Source organism: Diabrotica virgifera, chromosome 5, assembly GCF_917563875.1.
Source record: "Diabrotica virgifera virgifera chromosome 5, PGI_DIABVI_V3a".
In the NCBI taxonomy this organism is placed as follows: domain Eukaryota; kingdom Metazoa; phylum Arthropoda; class Insecta; order Coleoptera; family Chrysomelidae; genus Diabrotica; species Diabrotica virgifera.
Window position 1 is genome coordinate 6899202 of NC_065447.1, and position 26807 is coordinate 6926008.

General features: G+C 32.8%; 1 protein-coding gene across 2 annotated transcripts in view; it reads left to right on the plus strand.

The window, feature by feature from the left end:
- LOC114340744 (zinc finger protein castor homolog 1-like) overlaps positions 1-26807 on the plus strand; it is a 365464-nt gene that overhangs the window by 123942 nt on the left and 214715 nt on the right. For both annotated transcript variants that reach the window (XM_028291549.2, XM_028291619.2), the window contains exon 3: positions 22329-22973. In XM_028291549.2, coding sequence (XP_028147350.1) covers positions 22329-22973 — 645 coding nt within the window. The remainder of the gene's footprint in view (positions 1-22328; positions 22974-26807) is intronic.

Sequence of the window (26807 nt, forward strand, 5' to 3'; positions counted from 1 at the left end):
TGAAAAATTTAATTGTGGACGGTCCGCTTCCCCAAATTCTTGCAAGTTTTTATTAAATTTTGTAAAACCATGCACGTCCGTCCCGACTCGTATTCATTTGCAGAAATATTTAGACAAAAACCATACCAGACTCAAGTGAATTTTTGACAAATAAAAAAAGACACAGGATCCGCGAAGACGACGCCTGTTCACTACCATATTTCGGTGTTTGGACATAAATATCGCATGTGTGTGTGTGATCACAAGCGTGCCACTTCGTTTTGCGAAAGAAGAATTGCGTAAATCCTTCTTCATAGTAAACATCTTGATCAAATGGTCTCAAACACTTGTATGTGTCTCTTTGTTTTTTTTTGAGAAAGCAGTTCTGGAAGCGTCGGTGAGATAGTTTCTCATTTTTATGTACCCAATTTTTTCATTTCTTACAGTATTTTGAATGAATTTATCTATTTTCCTGCATTCCAAGTGTTGTCTCTCCTCTCGTCTTTTTCTTATGTAACTACCGTTTGACTTAAATGATATTATGTCATATGTCAAGCTTCACCATTTAAATGTCATAAATCACTGATCGTACGTCACAATTCACCTGTCATACGTCAAGAGCTCCTCTCTTTTTATAAATAACTGCAAAATGTCACTGATTTCAAATAAACCATTAAACATTGTATGACATTATAGAGAATATAGGGCATTTCAACATGCTGTCAAAATTAAATCAATATGGCGGCTGGGAGGCAAACATAAATGTTATTCTGTTAGTTCTTAATGTGTTTTAGACCATTTTAGTTACCTTTCTTTGTAATTTTGTTTTGTACAAGGATTAATTTAACATTTTCACTGGAAGAATTAATTTAAAAATATAATATGCTTCATTTTTGTTGTGTATTGAAGTGAGGAATTCGAAGTAATCGTGATAAAGTTCAGTTTTATCGGTTACCATCAGTGCTGCATTTTAAGCATAAAACTGAACTAAATAAGTTATCATCTGAGAGACAAAAACAATGGTTAAATGCTATAAAATGTCCTATGAAAATGCTAAATAACTATGTCCATGTTACTTACGCTTGGAAAACTGAATCCACTGTAGGTTAACTCAGACTTCTTGAGAGAAAATAAATCTATATTATTTATTTTACAAAAATCTATTGCTTGTACCTACTAACATCTGTATTATCCGCCAACATCTTTCAAAAATATTCACTCATGATTATTTATTCACTGCTTAAAACTAAATAAAGTCGTTCAAGTACTTCTACAACGAAAAATTACACAAAATCAACAACAAAATCTTCGGAAAATACAACTAAACAACTATTAAAGGTAAAAAAACTTAAGAAACACAATGTGGTACAAATATAAATAAATACAATGCCTCCCAGCAGTGTCATAAACGTCAAAGTGTTAGAATGCCCTATTGGGACCGTGCAAGTTCGGCAAAGCGACCCCTATTTCTACGCTCTATACTAAAATTCGCACTTTTAATTATATTGGCCAATTCTATTAGTCCTGGTTACTGGATAATTGTCAAGGCCATAGTCCAAAAAAATAATAAGAAGAAAAAATAAGATTCAGGTTATGTTATGAAAACGTCAACAATTGTATGTAGTAAATAAAATTAGTTATTAAAATGCAGTACTGCAAGCAAAATAAAATAATTAAATTTACCTTTATACAGGGTGCGCCAAACCTCTGTTCTTCTTTGATTACGGCTAAACTATGAGATATACAAAAAAGTGTTTATAACAAAACTAATGTATATCAAAGAGGTCTATAATTTAAAATTATTTTCAATTATACAGGGTGAGTCAGAACGACGGTATGAACCAAAGTTGTATTTTTTTAAATGGAACACCCTGTATATTAAATCATTTTTGAATATATTATTTAAAAATATGAAAAATTTTTATAAGGTCTTATAGGCCTAAAGTTAATAATTTTCAAACTATTTACATTTTTATTGAGAAAAATGGTAATATTTATAGGGTTGTGGATTATGTTTCCAAGGAAATAAAAATTTAGGTGATAGGTCAAAGTTTTTAAAATATAGTGTTATTTTTAAATAATTTAATATTTTTTACTTTTAGCCATAAAATATACAGTGTGATCACTATTTGCAAATACAAAATTTTCTCATTTTTTTTTAAATGGGACACCCTGTATATTAGTTTTGCGTTTGGTAGTAAATATTACAACCTTTCTTTTGGTATGAGGTTGTATGTACCTAGCATGTTTCGTTTTGTAGATATTTTAAAAAAACTATAGATTTTACGTTTTTGCGGATTTTTTATTTAAAAATTTTTTTGCAAAAAAAATAATTATAATCTGGTTTTAGAAACATACACTAAAATATAAAATATGAAAATAAAAATGTAATTAAAGATTAAAATAAATCGTATGCTAGTACAATTCAATTGAATTTAATAACTTTAAATTATTTTACAAAAAATATTTTACCTTATTAATGAATACATAAATTAGTTACTAAATTAAATAAACAACCAAATTTTAAATCAATCGTAGTAATTCTTCTACCGCAGCAACTTTCCTGTACCAAATGAATTGTTAGTTATATTTTATTTACGATTAAGATCAGTTAATAACTTTTTAATTTACCTACATCTTGAGAACGTATAAAGTATGCTTTGAAACAAATGAACGTTATGGAAGTATATTAAGAAGTAAATAGTATCTATGTACCTACTCGTGTCACAAAAGCTGGTAATAATTTCTAATGGTTTCGCCCAAAACAAATGTCATATCCAAAAATTTTTCGGTTAAAAAATTAAAATTTACAATATAAAAAATTGTTACAAAAATTTCAACTACAAAAGTATTACCAGTTTTTGTGACACCAGTAAATACTATTTATATTAATAAATAATTTGAATGATACATTTAACATTCATTTGTTTCAAAGCATACTTTATAATAATTTTTATATTCTCAAGATGTATGTAAGTAAATTTAAAAGGTAAATTAAAAGTTTAACTTAATACAATTTAACTAACAATTAATTTGGTACAGGAAAGTTGCTGTAGTAGAAAAATTACTACGGTTGATTTAAAATTTGGTTGTTTATTTTATTTAGTAACTAATTTATGCATTCATTAATATGGTAAAATATTTTTTGTAAAATAATTTAAAGTTATTAAATTCAATTGAGTTGTACTAGCATACGATTTATTTTAATCTTTAATTGCGTTTTTATTTTCATATTTTATATTTTAGTGTATGTTTCTAAAACCAGATTATAATTATTTATTTTGCAAAAAAAAATTTAAATAAAAAATCCGCAAACACGTAAAATCTATAGTTTTTTTAAAATATCTACAAAACGAAACATGCTAGGTACATACAACCTTATACCAAAAGAAAGGTTGTAATATTTACTACAAAACGCAAAACTAATATACAGGGTGTCCCATTTAAAAAAAATGAGAAAATTTTGTATTTGCAAATAGTGATCACACTGTATATTTTATGGCTAAAAGTAAAAAATATTAAATTATTTAAAAATAACACTATATTTTAAAAACTTTGATCTATCACCTAAATTTTTATTTCCTTGGAAACATAATCCACAACCCTATAAATATTACCATTTTTCTCAATAAAAATGTAAATATTTCGAAAATTATTAACTTTAGGCCTATAAGACCTGATACAAATTTTTCATATTTTTAAATAATATATTCAAAAATGATTTAATATACAGGGTGTTCCATTTAAAAAAATAAAACTTTGGTTCATACCGTCGTTCTGACTCACCCTGTATAATTGAAAATAATTTTAAATTATAGACCTCTTTGATACACATTAGTTTTGTTATAAATATTTTTTTGTATATCTCATAGTTTAGCCGTAATCAAAGAAGACCAGAGGTTTGGCTCACCCTGTATAATAATTGCATATCATATCAATATTGTGGAGCAATATATAATTTTTCTGCTTCAGTGACAGAAGGTATGAAATATACGTCAATTTGACAATTTCCAAATTGACAATATGAATTATTTAAGATAGTTGCAATATTTCTCCGCGACTCGCGCAGGGTCGTTTCTCGTTTCCCCTTCCAAGTACTTGCACACCGCGAATAGACCAGGACGCATCTATAAAAATATTAGTACATTTGGATGTTGAGAGGTGACTCATATTTTTTTGCAGAAATTGCTTGGAAATAAATCATATAATAATAATTAAGTTATCCTCCCACTCAAAAAGGTCCGGAACATTGTTTAAATAATCAAAATGTCAGAACATGAAGTAAAAATTCGATTTTTTTCTTCGTTTTTTGATTATAACTTTAAAAGTGTTCATTTCCGATAAAAGTTGCATTGACATAAAAGTTGCGGAATTAAATCTATAAAATAGGATTGGTTAAAAATTTTAAAAATGGTCACCCTTGTTGCATAATAGCAATAATTGCGAAAAAAAAACTTTAAAAAACAAGTATTTGCATTTTACTTTTTTCTACCATTTATGCTAGACCTGGGACCTTTATACTTCACCCAGAAAAAGTTGATAATACAATAAAATAATAGTGTAAATTTCATTAAGATCGGTTCAATAGTTTTTGCAAAATAAATTGTGCAATCCAGCTTTCTCAAAAAAGGACGATTTCTAGGACTGAAAATAAAGCATACAGCAAGTTGAATTTTTTTACGTATAGAAGAATACTGTACGTTTCATTTTCAATTTGCAAAATTAAAATCGGTTAACTACCACCGCGTCAGGAATTTTTTTAAGTAAACATTAATTTTTGGTGCTACGCGCAGGACAGCGGATACGTTTGCTCTGATTGGGCATTCCAATGACCTTTGAGAATGATTGATAAATTTTAATTTTTAGTACATTTCGATATAAATAAATAAATTTGTTTATTGCAAAATAAAAACACGTACTATGTCCTTTGAAATAATACTTTTTTAGCAAAAACTTTCTTTGTTCATATATTTTAACTTAGATAATAAAAGTTTATTATTTTTAAACATATGCGATTTTTTAAACAATATTTCACAAACAATACGAATTAAAATATTAAAATACAACAAAATATATATTAAGAAACTAATATATAAGATAAAGATAGGAAGACATTTTGGTGGAAATCAACTTGTGTGAATCGAACACCGCTGTCCTGCGCGTAGCACCAAAAATTAATGTTTATTTAAAAAAATTTCTGACACCGTGGTAGTTAACCGATTTTAATTTTGCTAATTGCAAACGAAAGGTACAGTATTCTTCTACATGCAAAAAAAATTCAACTTGCTGTCTGCTTTATTTTTAGTCCTGCAACATTTTGCTGCGAAAGCTGCATTGCAAAATCTATTAAGCCGATCTTAATGCAATTTACAGTGTTATTTTATTATATCATTAAGTTTTTCTGGGTAAAATATGAAGGTCCTAAGTATAGCATAAATGGCTGAAAAACGTAAAATGGGAATACTTGTTTTTTATGGTTTTCTCGCAATTATTGCTACACACTTTGAAACAAGGCTGACAATTTTTAAAATCTTTAACCAATCCTATCTTATAGGAAATTTAATTAGGCAACTTTTATGTCAGTGCAACTTTTTTCGAAAAAATGAACACTTTTAAAGTTATAATCAAAAAACGAAGAAAAAAATCGAATTTTTCCTTCATTTTTTGATATATTGATTATTTAAACAATGTTCGGGACCCTTTTGAGTGGGAGGATAACACAATTATTATTATCAAGTTATTTCCAAGAAACTTCTGTAAAAAAATATGAGTCACCTCTCAACGTCCATCTCAAAACAGATGAGCCCTGGACTACTATTATTCGCTGTAATTAACCAATCTAGTAGTAGTATTAATTAATATTTTTTAATTTATACATAATTTCTCGTCTTGTGTTATTTTGTGTATCAAAGAGATATAATTATCACTGAAACATTAATAAATTAGATTTTTCCGAAAGAAAAACGATCTACTAAATATAAAGAGTGCTTACGAAATCTGGCAATAGTTTTATGGGGCATTTGGAAGTAATGCATCTCTCTTAATCGGTCTAGTAAGAAGGAATGCTATTTGTTCCCCCGGTTTCCAGACTACTCGACTAAAATAAATGATAGAACAATTGTAGATAAACAATTGAATTTTCTTTGTGTTGCCAAACTGCGAAATTAGTCTCGACCCCGGTTTTTTGATATAAAAACTTAACTCGGAGTTTATAAATAAACAAACGTGGTGCCTTGGACTAACGCTTTTCTAAATTCTTGAAAATTTGTCTCAAAGATGGAACATAAAATACATAGGACCATCATAATTCAATAAATAATATTTCTAGCAAGGCAAAGATCAGCAAATATAAAAATATTCAACCGGTTTCCACCATGAGTTTTTAGACTTTACCAAAACTGGAAATGAATTTCGACTCGATTCAAGTTCTCTGTTTAACCCAGGTATGACAATATCAAAAGGCACCGCTAGGAAAATATTCCAATTTGCGGTTCAGAGAACCCGTATGAAACGAGTCTGTGTACTCTAATACAGAGTATGGCGTTAGTAAAATAAGAAAATCTACGGTTTCGTTTTGATTTAAATCTGTCTTCCTCCATCCTCCGATAGTACTATTTCTAGGTCTACCTGTTGTCAAGGAGGCTCTGAGGAAGACAAATTTACACCAACACGACCGTAGTTTCTAGGTATAAAATAAAACTATTTATATCGCAGTATGGTTAGAACGCCCTCTAACGGAGAATAAGGGAAACGAATTTCGACTCGATTCATGTTCTCTGTTTAACCCAGCCAGGGAGGATGGAGGGAGACAGATTTAAATCAAAACGAAACCGTAGATTGTCTTATTTTAAAACTGGAAAACTAAGGCATAGACAAAAACTCCTCTGAGTACCAACTTTCGTTCTACAACCCTTACACAATGGGTTGTAGAGTGAAGAAGGATATAGTTCAGGATTCTTTTTGTAGATTTTCTTCATTTATCTAATATTTGGGAATATTTTATATTTTTACCTATCTTTTCTGAAGTTTTCCCATTACCGAGAATCATGATCCTACAAATTTTCTTCATTGATCTCTATCTTCAGCCGCTCTAAGAATGAATGCATCACAACCAACGCAACAAGGTAGATTAGTTCCGCTAAATGATAGCTGTTGTGGATTTTATAAAATATAGGTATAGACTAATAATTAATTAAGTTCCTTCTTTAATCCAGTTTTTCTTTCAACTTTTTCCTGATTTCCGTTTGCAATAGTTTTACACAAAGTATATTCAAATTACACGTAATACATACATGAAATTTTTCATCAATATAAAGCAAAACTCAGTCTCTTTTTTGACGTCTCATTTTCTATTCGCTCGAATAAATTTCAGTTCCTAATATCTCTCAAATTCTGTAAAATAATTTCAACTCCCTCACACTCACTCCTGAGCATGTAATTGTATATAATTTATATAAGAAGTCGGCGTAGCTAATGCATCACGCACCCAACGAAGCGTTTGATGTTAACATATTTGAATACAAAATAGCAGAAACCTACTACATAGCAGGATTGAGGATTGCCGCTGTCAATGGCCACAATCTAAAAACAGTTGAATGAAGTACATACATTCAAGAAGTAAAATATTGCATTTTGGTTTATAGACGTTTTTTCACGTCGTTGACGAATCTGTTGTCAACATTGCTCTAGCTATCATAGTTTTTATTTAAATTCAACTATTGGGTCTATTGAATAGAAAGAAGTATTTGCTTTTACTTCCTCGTATTTAAGTATTTACTTAATAATAATTAAATAAAACATTAAAGAAATGACTTTATTCAATTAGTATTAAGTAAATACTTAAATACTTGTAAGTAAAAGCAAATACTTCTTTTTATTCAATAGACCCAATATTTCGTTTATAAGTTTACTTTTAAATAAACTTCAAAATGAAAAGTTCGAATATGAAAATCCTTTATCAGTCTGTCTGTTTCAATTTTAGTTGCACAAATTGGGGGACGGGCACAGAGCGCTAAAAGAAATTGGAGAAAATATCGATATCGTAGGAGGAATAACAAAAATTAAATCGTACTGAGCACATAGCCAAATATGATAACCGATAGACACTGATAATTTTAGAATAGAGACAAAGTGGGACGACAAGATGCAAGAGATCTTAAAATAGATGGGTAACTGACAAATAAGAGCAGAAACAAGCAAATAGTAGAGTAGTTCTACACTCAGGAATTAACGGAAAATGGTTGACGAAAAGAGAATAGAGAGATAATTATACCGCTTCAATATATCACTTTGCCAATGAAACTGGAGTTCTACAAGGTGGAACTAACTACCAAAAATGGTTCAATTTTGAACTATAAAGTTTGTACTCTATTTGTTGTAATGTATCCTCTAATAAACTAAACAAAATCATTGTTGCACTTCTTAATAAAAACAAAATATATTGGAACATATTAATATTTCATAATATCAATTATATAAACACCCAATTGGCAAAATTATTATGTTTTTTGTAAATTCTGAACAGTCCGCCGCATAAAAATATCGTAAATTGGAATCTGTGTTTTTTGAACAATAGTATAAGAAACTTAAAGCTGTCAGATTGATTTAGTAATTTTTAATTTCGAGATTATTGTAAATATTTTTCTAGTCGGCTTGTTATTTAAATAAGATTTCAGCAGACATAATAAAATATATAAGAATTTTGAAGAAAACACTTCAGATCATAAAATTATTCACATTTACATAAATTATAAATATTTACATAAATATTATAAACGATTTTTTGTCAAGAGAACAAATCACTAGCGCTTCTTTGTTTCTTTTTCGAGATCTTAGTGTAATCTATTAAATAAATCACATCTAGTGGTTTTTAGGACCTAAGCTTTTGTTTGTGTTTGTATTTGAATGAGTGAACACCTTGTCTACATCATTCCCTTTTTGTTAAGACCCCATGTTTTGTTTTGTTCCTTAGTATTTTGGTAGTTCTGTATTGATCAGTATAATAAAACGTTTGGTTTGTACTTTTTAATGCATGTTTCCATCATGTTTCCTTCTGCTTTTAGCTCAATGGCAATTGGATCGAAATAAAAAGCAATCTTTTAGTTTTTTGTAAAACTAATCCGAAAAATAATGAAACGCAATACACATATGCTATTCAAAATGTCTCTTCAAAAAGGGAGACAAATCGGAGAACTACAGAAAAATTTAACATATTAATTTCCACAAAAAAGATAAAATGCATGATTATACCAGCAAATGTACTAAGAAGTAAATTGAAGCTGAATGGTCAAATACAAATAATAGAATAAAAGTGATGGAATGAAGTGATATCTATGCATCTATCTAATATCGACAAATATATGAAAGGCAGAATTTACAAAATAGTCATCAGACCAATAATGACATATGGGCAGAAACACAAAAAATGGAGATCAAAAAGAATGCTAAAAACAGCAGAGATGTAAACCCTTCGAAAAATTGATGGTAAGATACTACAGTGGACTCTCTCTATAACGAACACAGATATTACGAGGTTTCGCTTATAACGAGGGACGCTAGATGTCCCATGAAATTCCTATTGAACTATAACACCTCTGTAACGAGGACATAATTGGTTATAACGAGGAAGAATGAAACCGAAGATGTTTTTTACCTGTTTTGTATATAGAAATTCCCAACATATGTGTTATTATCGAGGCCACTGGTGTAATAAACACCGCCTGCAATAAACTTCTTTATCTATCGACCGATATTGAATACATATTGTAGGAAAGTTACAATTTACGATGGTACAAAGTTTCATTGTTCAAGTCGACCATTGACACCTCATGAACTACGTAAGAGGCATCAAAACATTTCAATATTATTGTTGTCTGATATAACGAGATCCGCTTATAACGAGGTAATTAGTCCGCCATTTCAGTTCTCGTTATAGAGGGAGTCTACTGTATAAGACAGAGCTAGAAGTATAGATATGCGACGGAGATGCAAAAGACGGTGGGAGACGGTTCCCCAAAAGGAAGAGGATCAGTGGAAGGACCACAAAAACGAAGGAATGCCAACTACAGGCAGAGTCAAGTCGTCGATACAAAAAGAAGTTTTGTATAGCGATACTTTGAATATCGTCTCGTCATCTCTTGACGTCTTCGCAGACTTCGTTTGATTTCTCTAGGACGCCAAACTTTCATTCTGTGCTTTTTAGTCAGCATCGTTTTATTCAACTTTCTTGTGATGGTCTTTCTCAAGCATCTAGCAAAAGCTTTCGTATTTGGGCTCCACTTTTCTACTGCTCTAAATCTCTTTCAGTATATCTAACTAACACTACATCATGAGCATGCATTAAGCACCAGAATTGTTTTGTCCCACTGTATTCTAATGTTTATTTCAAGCTTGAAACAAAAAGTATTCCTATTGAGGTTCCACTTTTCCAGTTTTTTTCTAAATCCCTTTCTATCTTACTCACACTACATCATCAGCATACATTAAGCACCAGAAAATGTTACCCGTAATTTCCATGTTATTTGATTCAATACTAATTAAAATAAATAAGAATTAAGCACAGAGCCCTGATACAATCCTACGTTCACATGAAATACTTGAAATTTTATGTCTCTCCCACACCCGTCTTAATCCTAGTTGTTACTGCCTCATACATTTCTCTCACAACTTCACATACTCACTGGGAACTTCTTTCTTATTATGCGCCCACTAGAGAACCTCTTGAGGATCCCTACCATATGCTTTCTCAAGATCAATGAATACCATTTCAGCGTTTGTCTCTTTGTTCCTGTTTTTTTTTTCATCAGCTGCCTTACAATGAAAATTTCATTTGTTGTTTATCTGCCTTATATAAATCCAAATTGATATTCGGTTTCTTCACGTATCCTTCTATCAATTACTCTCTCCCATTCTTTGATGGTGTGACTAAGCAGTTTTATGGTCCCATAGTTTGTGTGTTGTTCTATATCTCCCTTGTTTTTAAACAAGTACATACTAGAATAATGCTTCTCCGTTCGTCTGGCATTTGTCCCACTTCCATAATTCTATTAAAAAACTTGTTAAAATGTTAACCGACTTGTTCTCTCACCTAAAGCTGTACTCATTTTCCCAGGAAAACCATGGTTCCGTCCGAATTAGTGATCATTTCTGTTGTTGTAAAACCTTGAACTTGCTTTGTTCCATGTTTGGGAGTTTGGATGTTCTTCCACCCTGGTATTAAGTAGTTTTGCTATTGTTACTTTTGTTTCCTTTTTGCGTACCTTAACCTTACATGTTTGAAGACTTGTGTCTGACCTATTTTTTGGCATTATTTTTGTTTATATATAGTTTTCTCTTCTCCTTTATCGTTTCTTAAACTCCGTCTGACCACCACCATGTATCTTTATTCTCACGCTTATTTCCAGAAGTTTTTCCAAGTATTTCAATAGCAGTATCTCTAATAATAACCTTGTTCCTCCAAATTGTAACTCATTGTATCGTAATTTCGTAATTCAATATTCAATACATATAGCGAAACAGTATGTCAAGAAGCGCTCCTAGAGCAAAACATTGGTATGAGCATTAACAGAGAGTTAATTAACAATATACGACACGCTGATGACACGCTAATATTAACAGATAAGCTTGCAAATTTATAGTATTTGCTGGAAAACATAAACACTCATACCAACAAGTATGGTCTAAAATTGAACTTCAAAAAGACTAAATTTATGATTGTAACGAAGAAGATGTACACCAATGTGAATTTAACCATAAATAATAAGCGAGTGGAAAGAGTTACGTCCTACAAATATTTAGGAATTTGGTTCACTGATACTAATGACCAGACAAGAGAAATTAAGAGACGAATAGAAATACCGAGACAATCATTCATCAAAATGAAAAAGTTTCTATGCTGCCGAGATCTAAATTTGAAATTAAGAACGAAAATGTTAAGGTACTATGTTTTCTCCGTACTGTTGTAAGGCATGGAAGCTTGGACACTCAAAAAGATAAACATCAAAAACATTGAGTCATTCGAGATGTGGTGCTACAGGAGAATGTGGAAAATGCCATGGACAGATAGAGCGACAAATCAAGATGTTTTGCTGAAGATGGGGAAGGAATGTGAAGTCATAAAAACAATACAAAAGAGAAAACTGGAATATCTAGGCCACGTAATGAGAGGCGAAAAGTACTCCCTGCTAAGGCTCATAATCCAAGGAAAAATCTCGGGAAAAAGAAATGTGGGACGTAGAAGGATTTCCTGGTTACGAAATTTAAGGGAGTGGTACGGGTGCAGTTCAATATAATTGTTCAGAGCTGCAGCCAACACAGTTAAAATTGCTGTGATGGTAGCCAGCCTCCGATAGGAGACGGTACTGCAAGAAGAAGAAGTATCGTAACTAATTATATGAAATAGATCAGAGGAAAATATGTTTAAAAAGGATTTTGGGAATGCCACCAGTATAATGAGCCCACCAAGTCGACTACCGGCGTTGACATTATATAAAAAATAATCAATTTAGTAATTGCATGATGAGATAAAGCCTAATAGGTGTTAAAATTATTTATATATGTACCTATACGCATATAAACGATTCTAAAACTCGTTTAGTCGACGCTCACATTCTCATTCTCATTCTCATATGGGCAGCCGAGAAATGTCATTTCATTAACATATTTCGTGTCGGCCAATAAAATAATAAACATTTATATTTTGCTGAGAAAGAGTGGAAGTTGAAGAAGCGGACTTATTTGCCTAATTAATATGACCATAAAACGAAGAACAAATGTTTCTGGTTTTGATAAGGTAATGGGTTAATCGATCACGGTAGCTGAAAAATGCTCATCGGTGCCACCTTCAACATTCCAAGAATATCGGAATAAAAAATATTTCTTTTTGACTTCTTGACACAATGAATAGACGAGTATATTTAAAAACGAGTCAAAAGAAAAAAAACTTAAACATAAAATCCTTTATAAAAGGTATATTTGTTAAAATCCCTATACAGGGCTACATCAAAGACAGAACTAGTTTTCGATCGGTTGACCGATCATCATCAGTGCAATCTTAGAATCTACATGCTAACCACCAAAGTAAAAATATCTGGGTAAAAACCCTTTACAATTGATCCGTCATCGGAACATATGAAAAAGATGTGAATTATAACATGGATGAATAAAATATCCAATGTTTTTCGCCCGAGGTACCAATGAGCTCTATCTGACAAGTTCACATCATGGCTGTATGGAAGTGCTTAAGGTTTAAGGGAACAAAACCCCCATAAAATTTTTATGGGGTGCACAAATTTCACTATAATTCTTTTTTAAGATGTTCCTGCCATAAGAATGCCACATGTCAATTTTCAATAAAAAATCTCTAATAGTTTTCGATATATTCGAAAAAATCAATTTTCATTTTGTAACTTCAAAGGGCTGTAACTTTTTTTATGTGCATATTTGTACTAAGGTAAATTAGGTTCATTCGAACTATTTTTGCTAGTACATCCGTAGATAGCCAAACGGGAGATGTAGGCCCAGAGATAACCAAATCAGAGGTTAGTCAGGCAATAAACTCTATGAAAACCAATAAATCTGCTGGTCCAGATGAATTGCCTAGCGAGCTGATAAAGTTGGTCAACGAGAAAAACCTGGACATAATAGTAGAACTGTTCAACGCTATCTATACTACTGGAATCATCCCTAGAGAAATGTTGACATCAGCCTTTGTGTGTTTGCCAAAGAAGGTGAATGCAAAAGAATGCAGTGACTACCGAACCATAAGCTTAATGTCACATACCTTGAAAATTCTATTGAAAATTATCCACGCCAGAATACACTCTAAACTGGAGCTGGATATTAGTGACACTCAATATGGGTTCCGCAATGGTATGGGTACCAGAGAGGCATTATTCTCCTTCAACGTGCTGACACAGAGATGTTTGGATGTTAACCATCCTCTTTACGTCTGTTTTATAGACTACAATAAGGCGTTTGATAAAGTAAAACATGATCGACTCATGGAAATCCTAAAAAATAAAAACCTAGATGAAAGAGATTTAAGACTAATAACACACCTCTATTACAATCAGCGAGCAATAGTAAGAATTGAAAAAGAAACATCTGAAGAAATGGAAATAAAGAGAGGAGTCAGGCAAGGCTGCATACTATCACCTCTATTATTTAACGCTTATTCTGAAGAGGTAATGCGAGAAACTCTGGAAGATGAAACAGTCGGCATAAGAGTAAATGGAGTCTTAGTTAACAACATCAGATATGCAGATGATACAGTAATAATAGCCGATAGTTTACAAGACCTGCAAAGACTCATGAGTAAAATAGTAAGGTGTAGTAGGGAGTACGGACTCTCTCTCAATATCAAAAAGACGAAGTTTATGAAAATTAGTAAAAACAACCATAATACTAACGAAATCTTGATAGTAGAGGGCCAGCAGATCGAAAGAGTAAAAAAGTACACTTACCTAGGAACACTTATAACAGAAAATAATGACTACACTGCAGAAATAAAAGTCAGAATCGAAAAAGCACGTTCTAATTTTATAAAAATGAAAAAGGTCCTATGTAGCAAAGATTTAACATTAGCTCTTAAAGTACGCCTAACAAAATGTTACGTCTACAGTGTTCTATACTATGGAGTGGAATCATGGACGTTAAATGTAGAGACAATGAGACGACTTAACGCCTTTGAAATGTGGACCTATAGAAAAATTATGAGGGTTTCCTGGGTAGATAGAGTTACAAACAATGAAGTACTGAGAAGAATAGGTAAAGAAAAGGAAGTTGAACTTACAATTAAAGAAAAGAAGCTACAGTATCTCGGACATGTGATGCGGGGCGAGAAGTATGGTATCCTACGACTCATAATGCAGGGAAAGATAGATGGCAGAAGAAGCATCGGAAGAAGACGAATTTCATGGTTGAAGAACCTGAGAGAGTGGTTTGGATGCAGCTCGAAACAACTATTTAGAGCTACTGCCTCAAAAATTAAAATAGCTATGATGATTGCCAACCTCCGTAGCGGAGATGGCACCTGAAGAAGAAGAAGAACTATTTTTGGTCCTAAAATATGTGATTTAATTTATGACCTATATTTTCGTTACACCCTGTATAAGTCAGTTATTATATTACCAGTTATGACTTATACGGACGAAACAAGACCAGATACAAGCAAAACACAAAGACATCTGGAGATCAACGAAATGAATATCTTAAGAAGGATTGCTGGAAAAGAACTACAGGACAGGGTAAGAAGTTAGGAAATCAGACGCATATGTGGGGTAGAAAATATAAATACCTGGGTAAAGAACAGACAAGTCACCGTTAAGCAGAAAAAGTATAGGACTCCCAAGGAAAATATGGAATGACAATTTAGGGGCAGAATGAAAGGCACCGTTGAAGAAAAACAGGCAGTACTGCCTATATAAAAGAAAAAGAAGAAGAAAAAGACTGAATTAAAAAGCAATGGGCTCAAGCTATCCCTTTGTTTTGATTCTCGAGTTGATTTCTACTTCCGATGTTAGTTCATTCTCGACTTTTATTCTTTTTTGATATATGTACCTACGGTAACTTGATTTCTTATCGAATAACAGAAGAGTCTTTAGATAGTTACGTACAAAAAAATGTACTGTTTTTAAACCAATTTATACGCATTTTTATGTATCAATTAAGTGTCGTTGAAAAAACTCTCTCTACAATTTGAACAAACACAAAACATTTAGAATTAAATTCAAACTTCCGCGACCACGGCTGTTGTGTACATATAATTTTAACAAAATTTTAATGGTAATTATGGTCCTTATACTCACAGAATGCTATTTTTTGTTACTTATTCTATATTTGTTCAGTAATTATACACTAAAGATGAGTGTAACAACGCGCCCGTAGGTAATAGCACGGAGAATTTGTAAATAGTCCCTGCTGTATGCTCGCCCACGTTAGATACATTATTCCGTTTCGTTTTTTTGCACGAACTTACTCAAAAAGAGGTCGTTATACAATCCACAGGGCGCCAGGAGCTACCGCGGTCGGAAAATTGTTTAAACAAATTCATAAATTCAATTTTTTCACTTCGGACTTTTTTTTAGATTCTTTGGGTCATTCTGAGTAAAAAAGGTCTCTTGTAATTTTTCCCTAAAATTGATTGTTGTCAAGTTATATGCGATTTAAAATTTGAAAAACCCAAAAATGGACGGTTTCAAGTTTTCAAGGCTTAATAACTCAGTAGAGTAGAACCGGTAGGTAATGGGGTAGAAACGTGGACATAGAAACTCTATCGAAACTTCAAGCTTTTGAGCTATGGTTGTACAGAAGGATCCTGAAGATACCATGGACAAACAAAGTCACCAATGAAGAAGTACTACGGAGGATGAACACAACCGCAGGTTTAGTCAACATCGTGAAGGGTCGTAAGCTGCAGTCAGTACTTGAGACATATAATGAGAAATCAACGCAGATACGAGCTACTCCAATGCATTTTACAAGGTAAAATTTAAGGAAAACGGGCCCCGGATTTTGTAACTTTCTGACTTTCATAATAATAATTTTTAACATTCAACGGAGGGCCCGCAGACGTTCGGATACAATTAGCGTCTCTTTGCAAAGACAATGACGTCGACTTTGCAAAGTAACAAGACACTTACTCTACACACACACTACACATTACACCTGAGTTAGTGATAAGTTATCCAATTACGTGGCTAAAGGTTCTAGTTCTAAACTAAGGCCAGAATCAGAGAAAAAAAATTTAACATAGTTTTAGTTATTAAGCCTTGAAAATGGTCAATTTTGCGTTTTTCAAATTTTAAATCGCATATAACTCGACAACAATCAATTTTAGAGAAAAATCACAAGATGCCTTTTTTGTTCAGAAAAACCCCAAGAATCTAAGAAAATTGTTGATTTTTTGAATTTGTTTAAAAAAAATGTTTAAACAATTTTCCGACCGCGGCACCCCCTGACACCCTGTGAATTTGTTATAAGGACCTCTTTTTGAGTAAGTTTGTGCAAAAAAACAAATCGGAATAATTTACCTAACGGGGGCGAGTATACAGCCTAGACTAAAATAAATTGCGTAAAAATTGAGTTGTTCGTGTGAATTTAACCGTTACTGAATATTTATCTTTAACTGTTCGACAAATTGAAATTAATAAAAAGACTAACGGATTCTATTAACAACATAAGTGTACGGTAAGGCCGTCTATTTAATTTCATACGAATTTATGGATGTCAAAGTAGATGGACGTTTTTATTATGCTGCTGATAATAAATTATCGAAAAATTGTCATTTTTTATTAGCCAAAACTCATTTTACTTGGTATAATGTCCAAACTGTAGATTGATGAACAAAATCATAAATGATAGTTATGGTATCTTGGCTTGGATCAAACTACAGGATATGCCAAAGAAAACATTACACCTACAAATAGTAGGTGTAATCTAAATTTCATAGATATATAGCAGTAGTTATTAGATTTTAAGGAAATGGCGAAACAGTCGATTTTTGTTCTAAGGGAGACACATTTTTACAATACATACATTTATCATTCGTCAACCCCCTACCTTCCACTTCCCCAGCCCTTTTATTTTTAAATAGGGAATATATAATGTGCGGCACATCATTAGAAAGGCATTTAGATGGAGTATTCAGACATAACAACCGTCCAAGATTTTTTTTCGATATTTGCACCGTCTTTGCAAAAAAAAACTGTTAATTCATTTGAAGTACAACACCTCTTAAAAATTAAACGTAACGCCTACGGTTTGCTAATATGTCATATTTTTCTGTCACATCAAAAGTAAATGTGACGTGACAGGAAAAATCTTCAAGAATAGCGTTACGTAATACTTGAACGCTCCCTTGACAGTTTTTTTGCAAAGACTGTGCTAATATCGAAAAAAAAATCGTGAACGATCATTATGTCTGAATACTCAATCTGAATGCCTTTCTAATGATGTACCGCACATGGTATATTCCATATTTCAAACTAAGGGGTAGGGGAAGTGGAAGGGAGTGGGGTTGACAAGTGACACATGTATGTATCGTAAAAATGTGTCCGGACTAGAACAAAAATCGACCTGTTTCGTCATTTCCTTTTTCGACAAATATCGAGATGGACTGTTTTCTTTGGCCCACTATGTATAACCATTTTGATATTATGAAATAAATTAATTTGGCAAGAAAACAGTTTTAGAGACAGTCGTTTTTGTCTTTTTAATTGAAACTGACAGCCTGTTCAGACGGTAAGTATTCACTATACGATAATTTAATCGTGCGATCACTAATTTCTAGAATCTGTCACTTTTTTTGGACTTTTTGTCCAGGTGTTCTATCTCCTTGGATCGGTCGAAAAGCCACCTCTATTTTGCCTCTCAATTTTCTTTCTGATGTTTCCCTAAATTTCTTCGTATTCAGGTATTTTGCACATGTTTTCTTCGTTCTTTCATAAGCTCAAGAATTTCTACTATCATCCAAGGTTTTCTTTTTCTCTAAGTGATTTGTTAAATGAAGAATATTTCCAACGCAGCCAATTTAAAGAAAAATGCTTGCTGCTCTCTCTGATTGAACTAGAATATGATGACGATGTAGTTTCGTGTTGCAACGAAATTTAAAATGGTTATTCATTTTTGATTTACATGTTTACTCTGATTGGAGTACGAAGGGACCATTCTCGTTGGAACTTTACCGCGCTGAGCAGATGGGACGTGAATTATAAATTGTACAATTCCCTCATCTTCTTAGTCTCAGCATCCGTTATGGCTTGGAAATTTTAGAATCCTCGCAGGTTTAACCCGAGAAGGTTCCCATTGTTTTCGATCTGGTGGGATGTAGAGTAATATTTTTGATATTATTTTATGTGCTATTTAACTTTAGCATTTTTCTATTGGCTCCGTATTTCTTCAGCGTAATTCATAATTTATTAATGTTTTTTGTTAAACGAGAAAACAGTTTCTATTCAAGCTTTTATGTATTAATGAGATAAATATTGCTTAATATAATTTCTTTGACACCTTCTTGGCAAAAATTGTATAAATTCGTATTTAAGCATCATCCAATTTATTTGTCTACATAATAGATTTGTAGTGCGTGTAAAATATTTGTCCAGAGTTTTGTATTTCAAAAGAAAATGTTTATAAACACATACAGCTGCCATATTTAACAAAATTTATGGAAATAATATTTGGCTGCCAGAAGCAAAATTGTGCAATATACCTACAGATATATGAAACAATTAATGGATGAGTCGTCTAGGGAGATACCAGAAGTTTCAGAACAAAGTGTCCCAGCTTCTTCATCTTCCACTATTTCCATCACTATTTGGTTTGTTTAGCTAGGTTACTATTTCACTTTATCACATTCTTTTCTTTCTGTCTGGGTTCTTTCTTTTGTTTCTTGTTTTCTGCTCTTTTCTTTGTAGTAACTCCATCTTTTAAATGAACATTCCAAATACTCTGTTTTTGTCCTACTAAATTTGAAACCTTTTTTCTCAAGAGGTGGTGTCCACTGTTTTAGTTTTTGTTCTAAATTGTTTTCACTATTTCATAGTAACACTACGTCCCGAAACGAATAAGCACAGTGGCTCGGCCTTTATAGCTATAACGTTTTAAATAGGTTTCTCTCAGTTCCTACCGCTGAAAGCGCATAAGTACGTTAAATTCTTCCCGATACTGTATAAGGCACCAAACTACCAAACATTCTATACCTGAAGGTAGTTATAGTCCTGGATCCCGTGTACCAAAAAAAGTTTATTAATCGCAAGATGAAAATTTGTTAATAGCTTAACGGTGTCTACTCGGACAAACTTTGATGTACGGGAACACTGGAACAGGGGAAGTTTTAATTGTGGAACAGATTACAGGTTTCGAACGCCAGACTACGAAAACCTCCCATGTATTTTGTCGGACAAAACTTCCAATTGATTTGTTACCCTTTCAATAAACTCTCATACTAAAAACAGACTGCTATTCATTACTAGTGATGTTGATTATAGTTACTTTCGAGTATTCGTTACAAATCGTTACTTTTGTATAAAGTAATCATTTACACCAGGGGTTCTCAATCTGTGGTACATGTACCACTGGTGGTACATTTCATTAGGTGCGGTGGTACACAAAACGCGAAACCACAGCCAAAATCCAGCATATTTGTAGTTAATTAAATTACCTACCTCCATAGATACTTCAGTTAGGTGGTACCAAAAATAATTATAAGCATTTTGGTGGTACATGGCTCAAAAACATTGAAAACCACTGATTTACACTATTCGTTAGTATGATTACTGATTACTTTTGTTACTTTTGTATTTGAGTACCGGTAATCATATCGAGAATCGTATTTCTCAGTAGGTAGGTTTGTATAGGTATTCCGATATAACAACGACCTTTGCCAATCTGTTTAAGGGATAAAAATGATTTGATTACTATGATTACTTTTGTTACTTTTGCATTTGAGTACCGGTAATCATATCGAGAATCGTATTTCTCAGTAGGTAGGTATTTTGTATAGGTATTCCGATATAATAACGACCTTCACGAAGTACGAACTAATCAGAGTAATCAAAGTAGATACAATAGTCGTTACTCGCTCTGATACGATTGGTACGAAGTAATCAGAGTAATTAAAGTAAATACAATAGTCGTTACTCGCTCTAATACGATTGGTATGAAGTAACGAAGTAATCAAAGTAATCAAAGTAGATACAATAGTCGTTACTAGCTCTGATACGATTGGTACGAAGTAATCAGAGTAATCAAAGTAACGATTTGCCTCTCTGTATAGTAATCGTTCATCTGCCCATCTCAATCGTTCATCTGAGATGGGCAGATGATGTCAAGAAGCACGTGGGTTCTAGGTGGATAACTGTAGCGACAGACAGAGAAGAATGGAAAAGGATTGGGGAGGCCTATGTCCAAAGATGGACCGAAGAAGGCTAATTAGATAGATAGATAGATATAGTAATCGTTACTTTGGGTATTCGTAAGTAACGAGTACTTTGTAACGAATAGTTACTTTTTCAACATCACTATTCATTACCAATATAATTCCTGTCATTTGACATGTTCTACGTGTCGGACTTATTAAAATACCCAACATATTTGTCGGACAAAAATTTTTTCATGTATTATATAAAGTTTGCGATTGAATAAACTCGAAACCAACCTACTAGTTACTCACAATCATAAACTTGTCAGGATGACAAGTTCCACAATTAAAATCACGTTCCACAATTAAAACTTCCCCTGTTCCAGAGTTCCCATACATCAAAGTTTGTCCGACTAGACACCGTTAAGCTATTAACAAATTATCAGCTTGCTGTTAATAAACTTTCTTTGGCCTATTACTCCCATTAAAAGATTAAGACACAAGAAGAAAACGTTTAAAACGTTAGAACTTTACTTTACTTAATCAGTAGACCCAGTTGTACCTTTCGGTGTTGGCCGTTTATAATACAATTCATTAAATTACAATATTTTACAATCTTCTGAGTTGTCCTAGCTCTTAACGAACTTTCTCCATTCCTTCCTATTGGATGCCATCTGTGTTGCTTCCTGCCAAGTCTTACCCTTACTCTGCAGTATCTCCGAAATGTCACTGTTCCATTCTTTAATGGGTCTTCCTCTTCTGTTCTTCCTTATTGGTTTGGCGTCCCACACTCTTTTTACTTGTCTATTATTGTCCATCCGGGTTAGATGTCCGAACCATGCCAATTTTTTCTCCTTGATTGAGTCGAGTATCGGTTTGATTTTGAGTCTTTTTCTTATTTCTTCATTTTTGATTATATCAGTTCTTTTTACTCCGATCGTTCTTCTGAGGTATTTCATCTCTGCTGCCTGAATTCTGCTCAGATGTCTTTTGTTTAATATCCAATTCTCTGCTCCATATGTCACCGTAGGTCTATATATTGTTTTGTATATTTTCATCTTGGTCTTTGTTGATATTTCTTTGTTATTAAGGAATCCTCTATTTAGTGCTTGGAATAGTTTTCCTGTGTTTTCAATTCTGTTGTTAAGATCGTCCTCGGTGTCTCCTTTGTTGTTGATTACTGTTCCTAAGTATTTGTATGAATTTGTCTGTATTATTTTTTGTTGGTCTATCATTACTTCTATTTGATCTTCCGTCTCTTGTTTCCTTGATATTTTCATTATCTGAGTCTTCTCTTTGTTTACGTTTAAGTTGTATTTGTTTGCTTCTAGGTTCCATTTCTCTAAGTTGTATTTCAGTTTTTCTGCTGTTTCCGCAATTAATACTATGTCGTCTGCAAATATACACATCTCAGCGTAAAACGTTAGTATTGTTTATTAAATATTTTTATTAGCATATACGTTATTTAATTTTAAATTTTTTATTTCAGATCCTATCAAAATGGAAAACGTCGATGACTACTCCCGCTACCACGACCAGGAACCCTTCGACTCGAACGCGAACTCCAGCGACTCAGATCAGAACAACTACGTGGCATCTCCAAAGAACGAGCTCCCGAAACGTAACAAGCGGAAAAACTTCAAACCGCGTTGTTCAAACATCACCTACTCTGACACCAACGACCCGTACAACAACGAGGCGCTGAACCTGAGCGAGTACAACGACAACAACAACGTAAACAACAATGTTAGACGGAGGAAAACGTTGGCGACGAGGAAGTTGGTGGTGGATCCGAGGTTTATACCGATGGATTTGAGTAAGAACAACGACAGCGACTCGAACACTGACTCTGAGAGTAACGACGGAGAGAGTAACTACCCCAATTCTGATTACGAGGGGAACAACAGTAGCGAGAACGATTCGAAGATACCTCAGAGTTTTTCTATACATAATCTGTCTAAGCCTCACGTGCCGGACTTTACTCAAACTCCGCCGCATTTGAGCCAAGAACAGGTTATGGAAATGAGACAGTACGCCATGAACACAATGAGAGAGTTGCTGGGGATTTATGGGTTGACGTCTGAGGTAGCGGAGAGTATCAGCAGGCAGTTGCCTATAGCGGCGTTTAGTAGTGGTGAGTATTCTTCCTTCAAATCTCCATTGCATAATATAATAAACCAGCTCTTTTTGAAATATATTTAAGATCAAGAATATACACCCAATATCAAGAAGCTATCTGTGACACCCCGTATAATATACACTACTCTAATAAATTAACGCACCCCCTGAAAAATGAGTCATTTTGGATGTCTCGAATTTCCTAAACCTGTTCTCCGATTTAAGTTCACCACACCCTGTGGAATATTCTTTATAAAATACTGAAATTAAAACTCAACTATAGCCTCAGGTTTTCTTAACATTCTGTTTTTTGATTAATTCGCTAATGTTGGATAATAAAAAAGTTAGGTACTTTAACAACTAGCCATGTTCTTCATCAATACAGGGTGTTTCTAAATAAGTGCGACAAACTTAAGGGGTAATTCTGCATGAAAAAGAAATGACAGTTTGCTTTATAAACGTATGTCCGCAAATGCTTCGTTTTCGAAATACAGGGTTTTGAAATTTTTCTTACAAACTGATGATTTATTTATTGCTATAAAACCGGTTGAGATATGCAAATGAACTTTGGTAAGTTTTAAGAGGTAGTTATTGCACATTTTGTGACATACACTTAAGAATTGTATATTCTCCATTGGCGCGCATACGAGTCATATTACCTGTATGCACGCCAATTATGAATGTAAAATTCTTATTTGTATGTCAAAAAATGCGCAATAGGCCTCTTACAACCCACCAAATTTCATTTGCATAACTCAAAAGGTTTTAGAGTTAGAGCAATAAATAAATCATCAGTTTGTAAGAAAAATTTCAACACCTCGTATCTTGGAAACGAAGCATTTGTGGACATACATATGTTTATAAAGCAAACGGTCATTATTTTTTCATGCAGAATTACCCCTTAAAGTTTCTCGCACTCATTTAGAAACACACTGTACTGATGACGAACATGGCCAGTTGTTAAAGTACCAAACTGTCGTTTCTTTTTCATATAGTACCCCTTAAAGTTTTTAAAATGCTAGAATATTCCACGGGGTGTGGTGGTCTTTGAGAAAAAAAAGTTTGATTGGTACAATGACAATTAACCTGTCTAGCAACAATATTATTACAATGATGTTGTTAAAAAATAAGGCTATAACATATTTAAAAAAATCACTTAAAGCGGACAACAGGTTTAGGAAATTCAAAACATCAAAAATGACCCATTTTTAAGGTGGTGCGCTAATTTCTTGGAGTAGTGTAGTAACAAAATATTGGTTATGTACATGTACAAATGTACATACATATTTAGATGAACCAGCGATTTAAAATTTTATATTTTCGACGTTGTCAAATGTACAGTTTCTGAGATATATTATCTGGATATTATCCATATGTCTGTGTATTGTGTATTTTTAAATGGGACCACGCGTATATTTTACATAGGTACAGTCTTTTGTTACAGTTTTTTATTACTGATGTAATGAATAATGTGTTAATGGCCAATCTTGACCATTAATATGCATAAATTGGAAAAAAATTATTTTGTAAATAATACTGCTGTATAAACAGCAAGCACTACAGAAAAAAAATTAAGGTGGTGTTCAATATGACCACCTTGTCTTTGGAAACAGAATTCACTTCTGAATGAAAATCATCTTTTCTAAAAAAAATTTCTAATCGTTTCCAGAGAAATTAGTGCTATCTCTTCTGTAATTCCGTCTTTCACTTCTTGGAGTGTCTCTGGCCTATTTACATACACTTTTATTTTTAAATAACCCCATAAAAAATAATCCAGAGCTGTCAAATCCGGTGATCTTGCTGACCATTCGATAGCTCCTCTCTGTCGTATAATCAATTCAAACACACTCTAAAAACAGTTTTATTTCATTAAAAACATAATCTCAACTAATATTACAAAACTTTCAATACGCTCGAAACTATTTTTGTTATTATAAAATTAATCACAACCAAATTCACTAAATTATCCTCAAAAAATTGAAGTAATAAATTTAAAAATGCCGTAGATTGTCTACTAAACCGTCGAAAAAAAAATTCTTTGAGGCATATCGATTAGAATATTACACACAAAAATGTTTTAAGTGCTCATAGAAAAAAGTAATTTTCAGTCAAATGAACCGGTACGAAATCGGTGTCACCTACAAAATAATATTCTTGAGAATTCTACATGGGTGATGTCTATAATTACAATAAATATGATAAATTATTACTAGCAATTTTACTGTGCTGTACAGAAATGGACTTGGGGCACTTTGGTTATTACCAAGAAAATTTAAAAAAGTCAAATCGGTTTTTCCACTGGCTGTTTTTCTTATCGAAAGTAGGCAATTAAGTTAATAAATTATGTTAGAAAAGTAGAACAGATACTCACAATTAAAATCAATTATTTTTTGTTACAAAATTGTAGCAATCGGTTTCAGGATTTACATATTGTACCATTCTCAACTCTAGTAGTAGAAACTATTAAAAGATTCATTACAATTTAGGAAAAATCCAGGGAAACACCAATTCTCTATTAGTTCCAGATCTGGCAAAGGTATGCCAGACCAGTCTTCTTCTTTAACCTTTAATTACACGCGCTGGCGTATTTTGTACGCCAGATATAAGAATTCTACTGCAAATATATTTAAAAATTTAATTTTTGACCTTGTTTATTTATCTAACTTATCACTGGAATGTGCTTTACAATTGGTTTTAGTTTTGTTATAATGGGCGTTCTGGGAAGATCGTAATTTACAGTTTATTATTTGTTGTTTCCGGTCGTGGATAATATACTCCACGATTATAGTAATATAAGTGATAATATAAGTACATCTTTCAATTGTTTTTTAGTCATTATGGCACAAAATATATTTTTCTTTATAAACAATACTTTTTCTCGTTTAAAAAATCACATTTCAAAAAAAATTATTAGTAATTTTATTTATCATGGAATCAGGTTCCAGTTTCATAAATCCCAATTGGCTTACTGAGAAGGAACTCCAAGTATTCGCTGATGCCGAATAAGGTTTATAACAAACAACTTAAGTGTATTTCTTGTGGCGTATAAAGTACGCCATGCGTGTATTTATGTTATAACTTGATGCGCGGGTTGTTAAAGGTTAAGTGCCTTGTCTGTATTTGGACATTGGCCGTCGTCCTGCTTACAACTTCCTGAGATCTTTCTGTATCGGCTGCTGCGTGAAATAATTCTACTATGGAACCACATTGCCATGAAAGTTTCTTTCGACCAATCCATCTATTTTCCTCTACCTTGTAGTCTAAGGCGAAGTACCTAGATGGTATTCAGGTTCTCTAATTATATGGCTAAAGAATTCTGGTTTTCTTCTCTTTATGATGTTTATGATCAGACGTTCTGAATTCATCATTTGGAGAACATCTTCATTGGAAGTGTGCGAAACCCACGATATTTTTAAGATAGCAACATTTCGAATGCTTCTAATTTGCTTAGCATTTTAATGTCTGTTTCACAACCATATAATAGGATAGACCACACAGATCATAGGTTAAGATGGTTTGGTCATGTTCAACGTCGAGACGTTAATCACCCAATACGAAGAATAACTGAAGTGCAGATTCCTGGAAGGTGTAGGAGAGGAAGACCAAAGAAGACCTGGGGGGAGACGATAAGGCAGGACATGTTGGTAAAGGGGATTAACATTGATATGACCCAAGATAGATTTGTGTGGAGAAATTCAATTAGGGAAGCCGACCCCGCATAGGGATAAGGCAAAGAGAATGATGATAATAGGATAGACCACACATAACATTCCAGGACCTTTTTGTGAATATGTATCGATAAACATCTGTTATATGAAACTAGTTTCCAGGTGATAAAAGCCTTACGCGA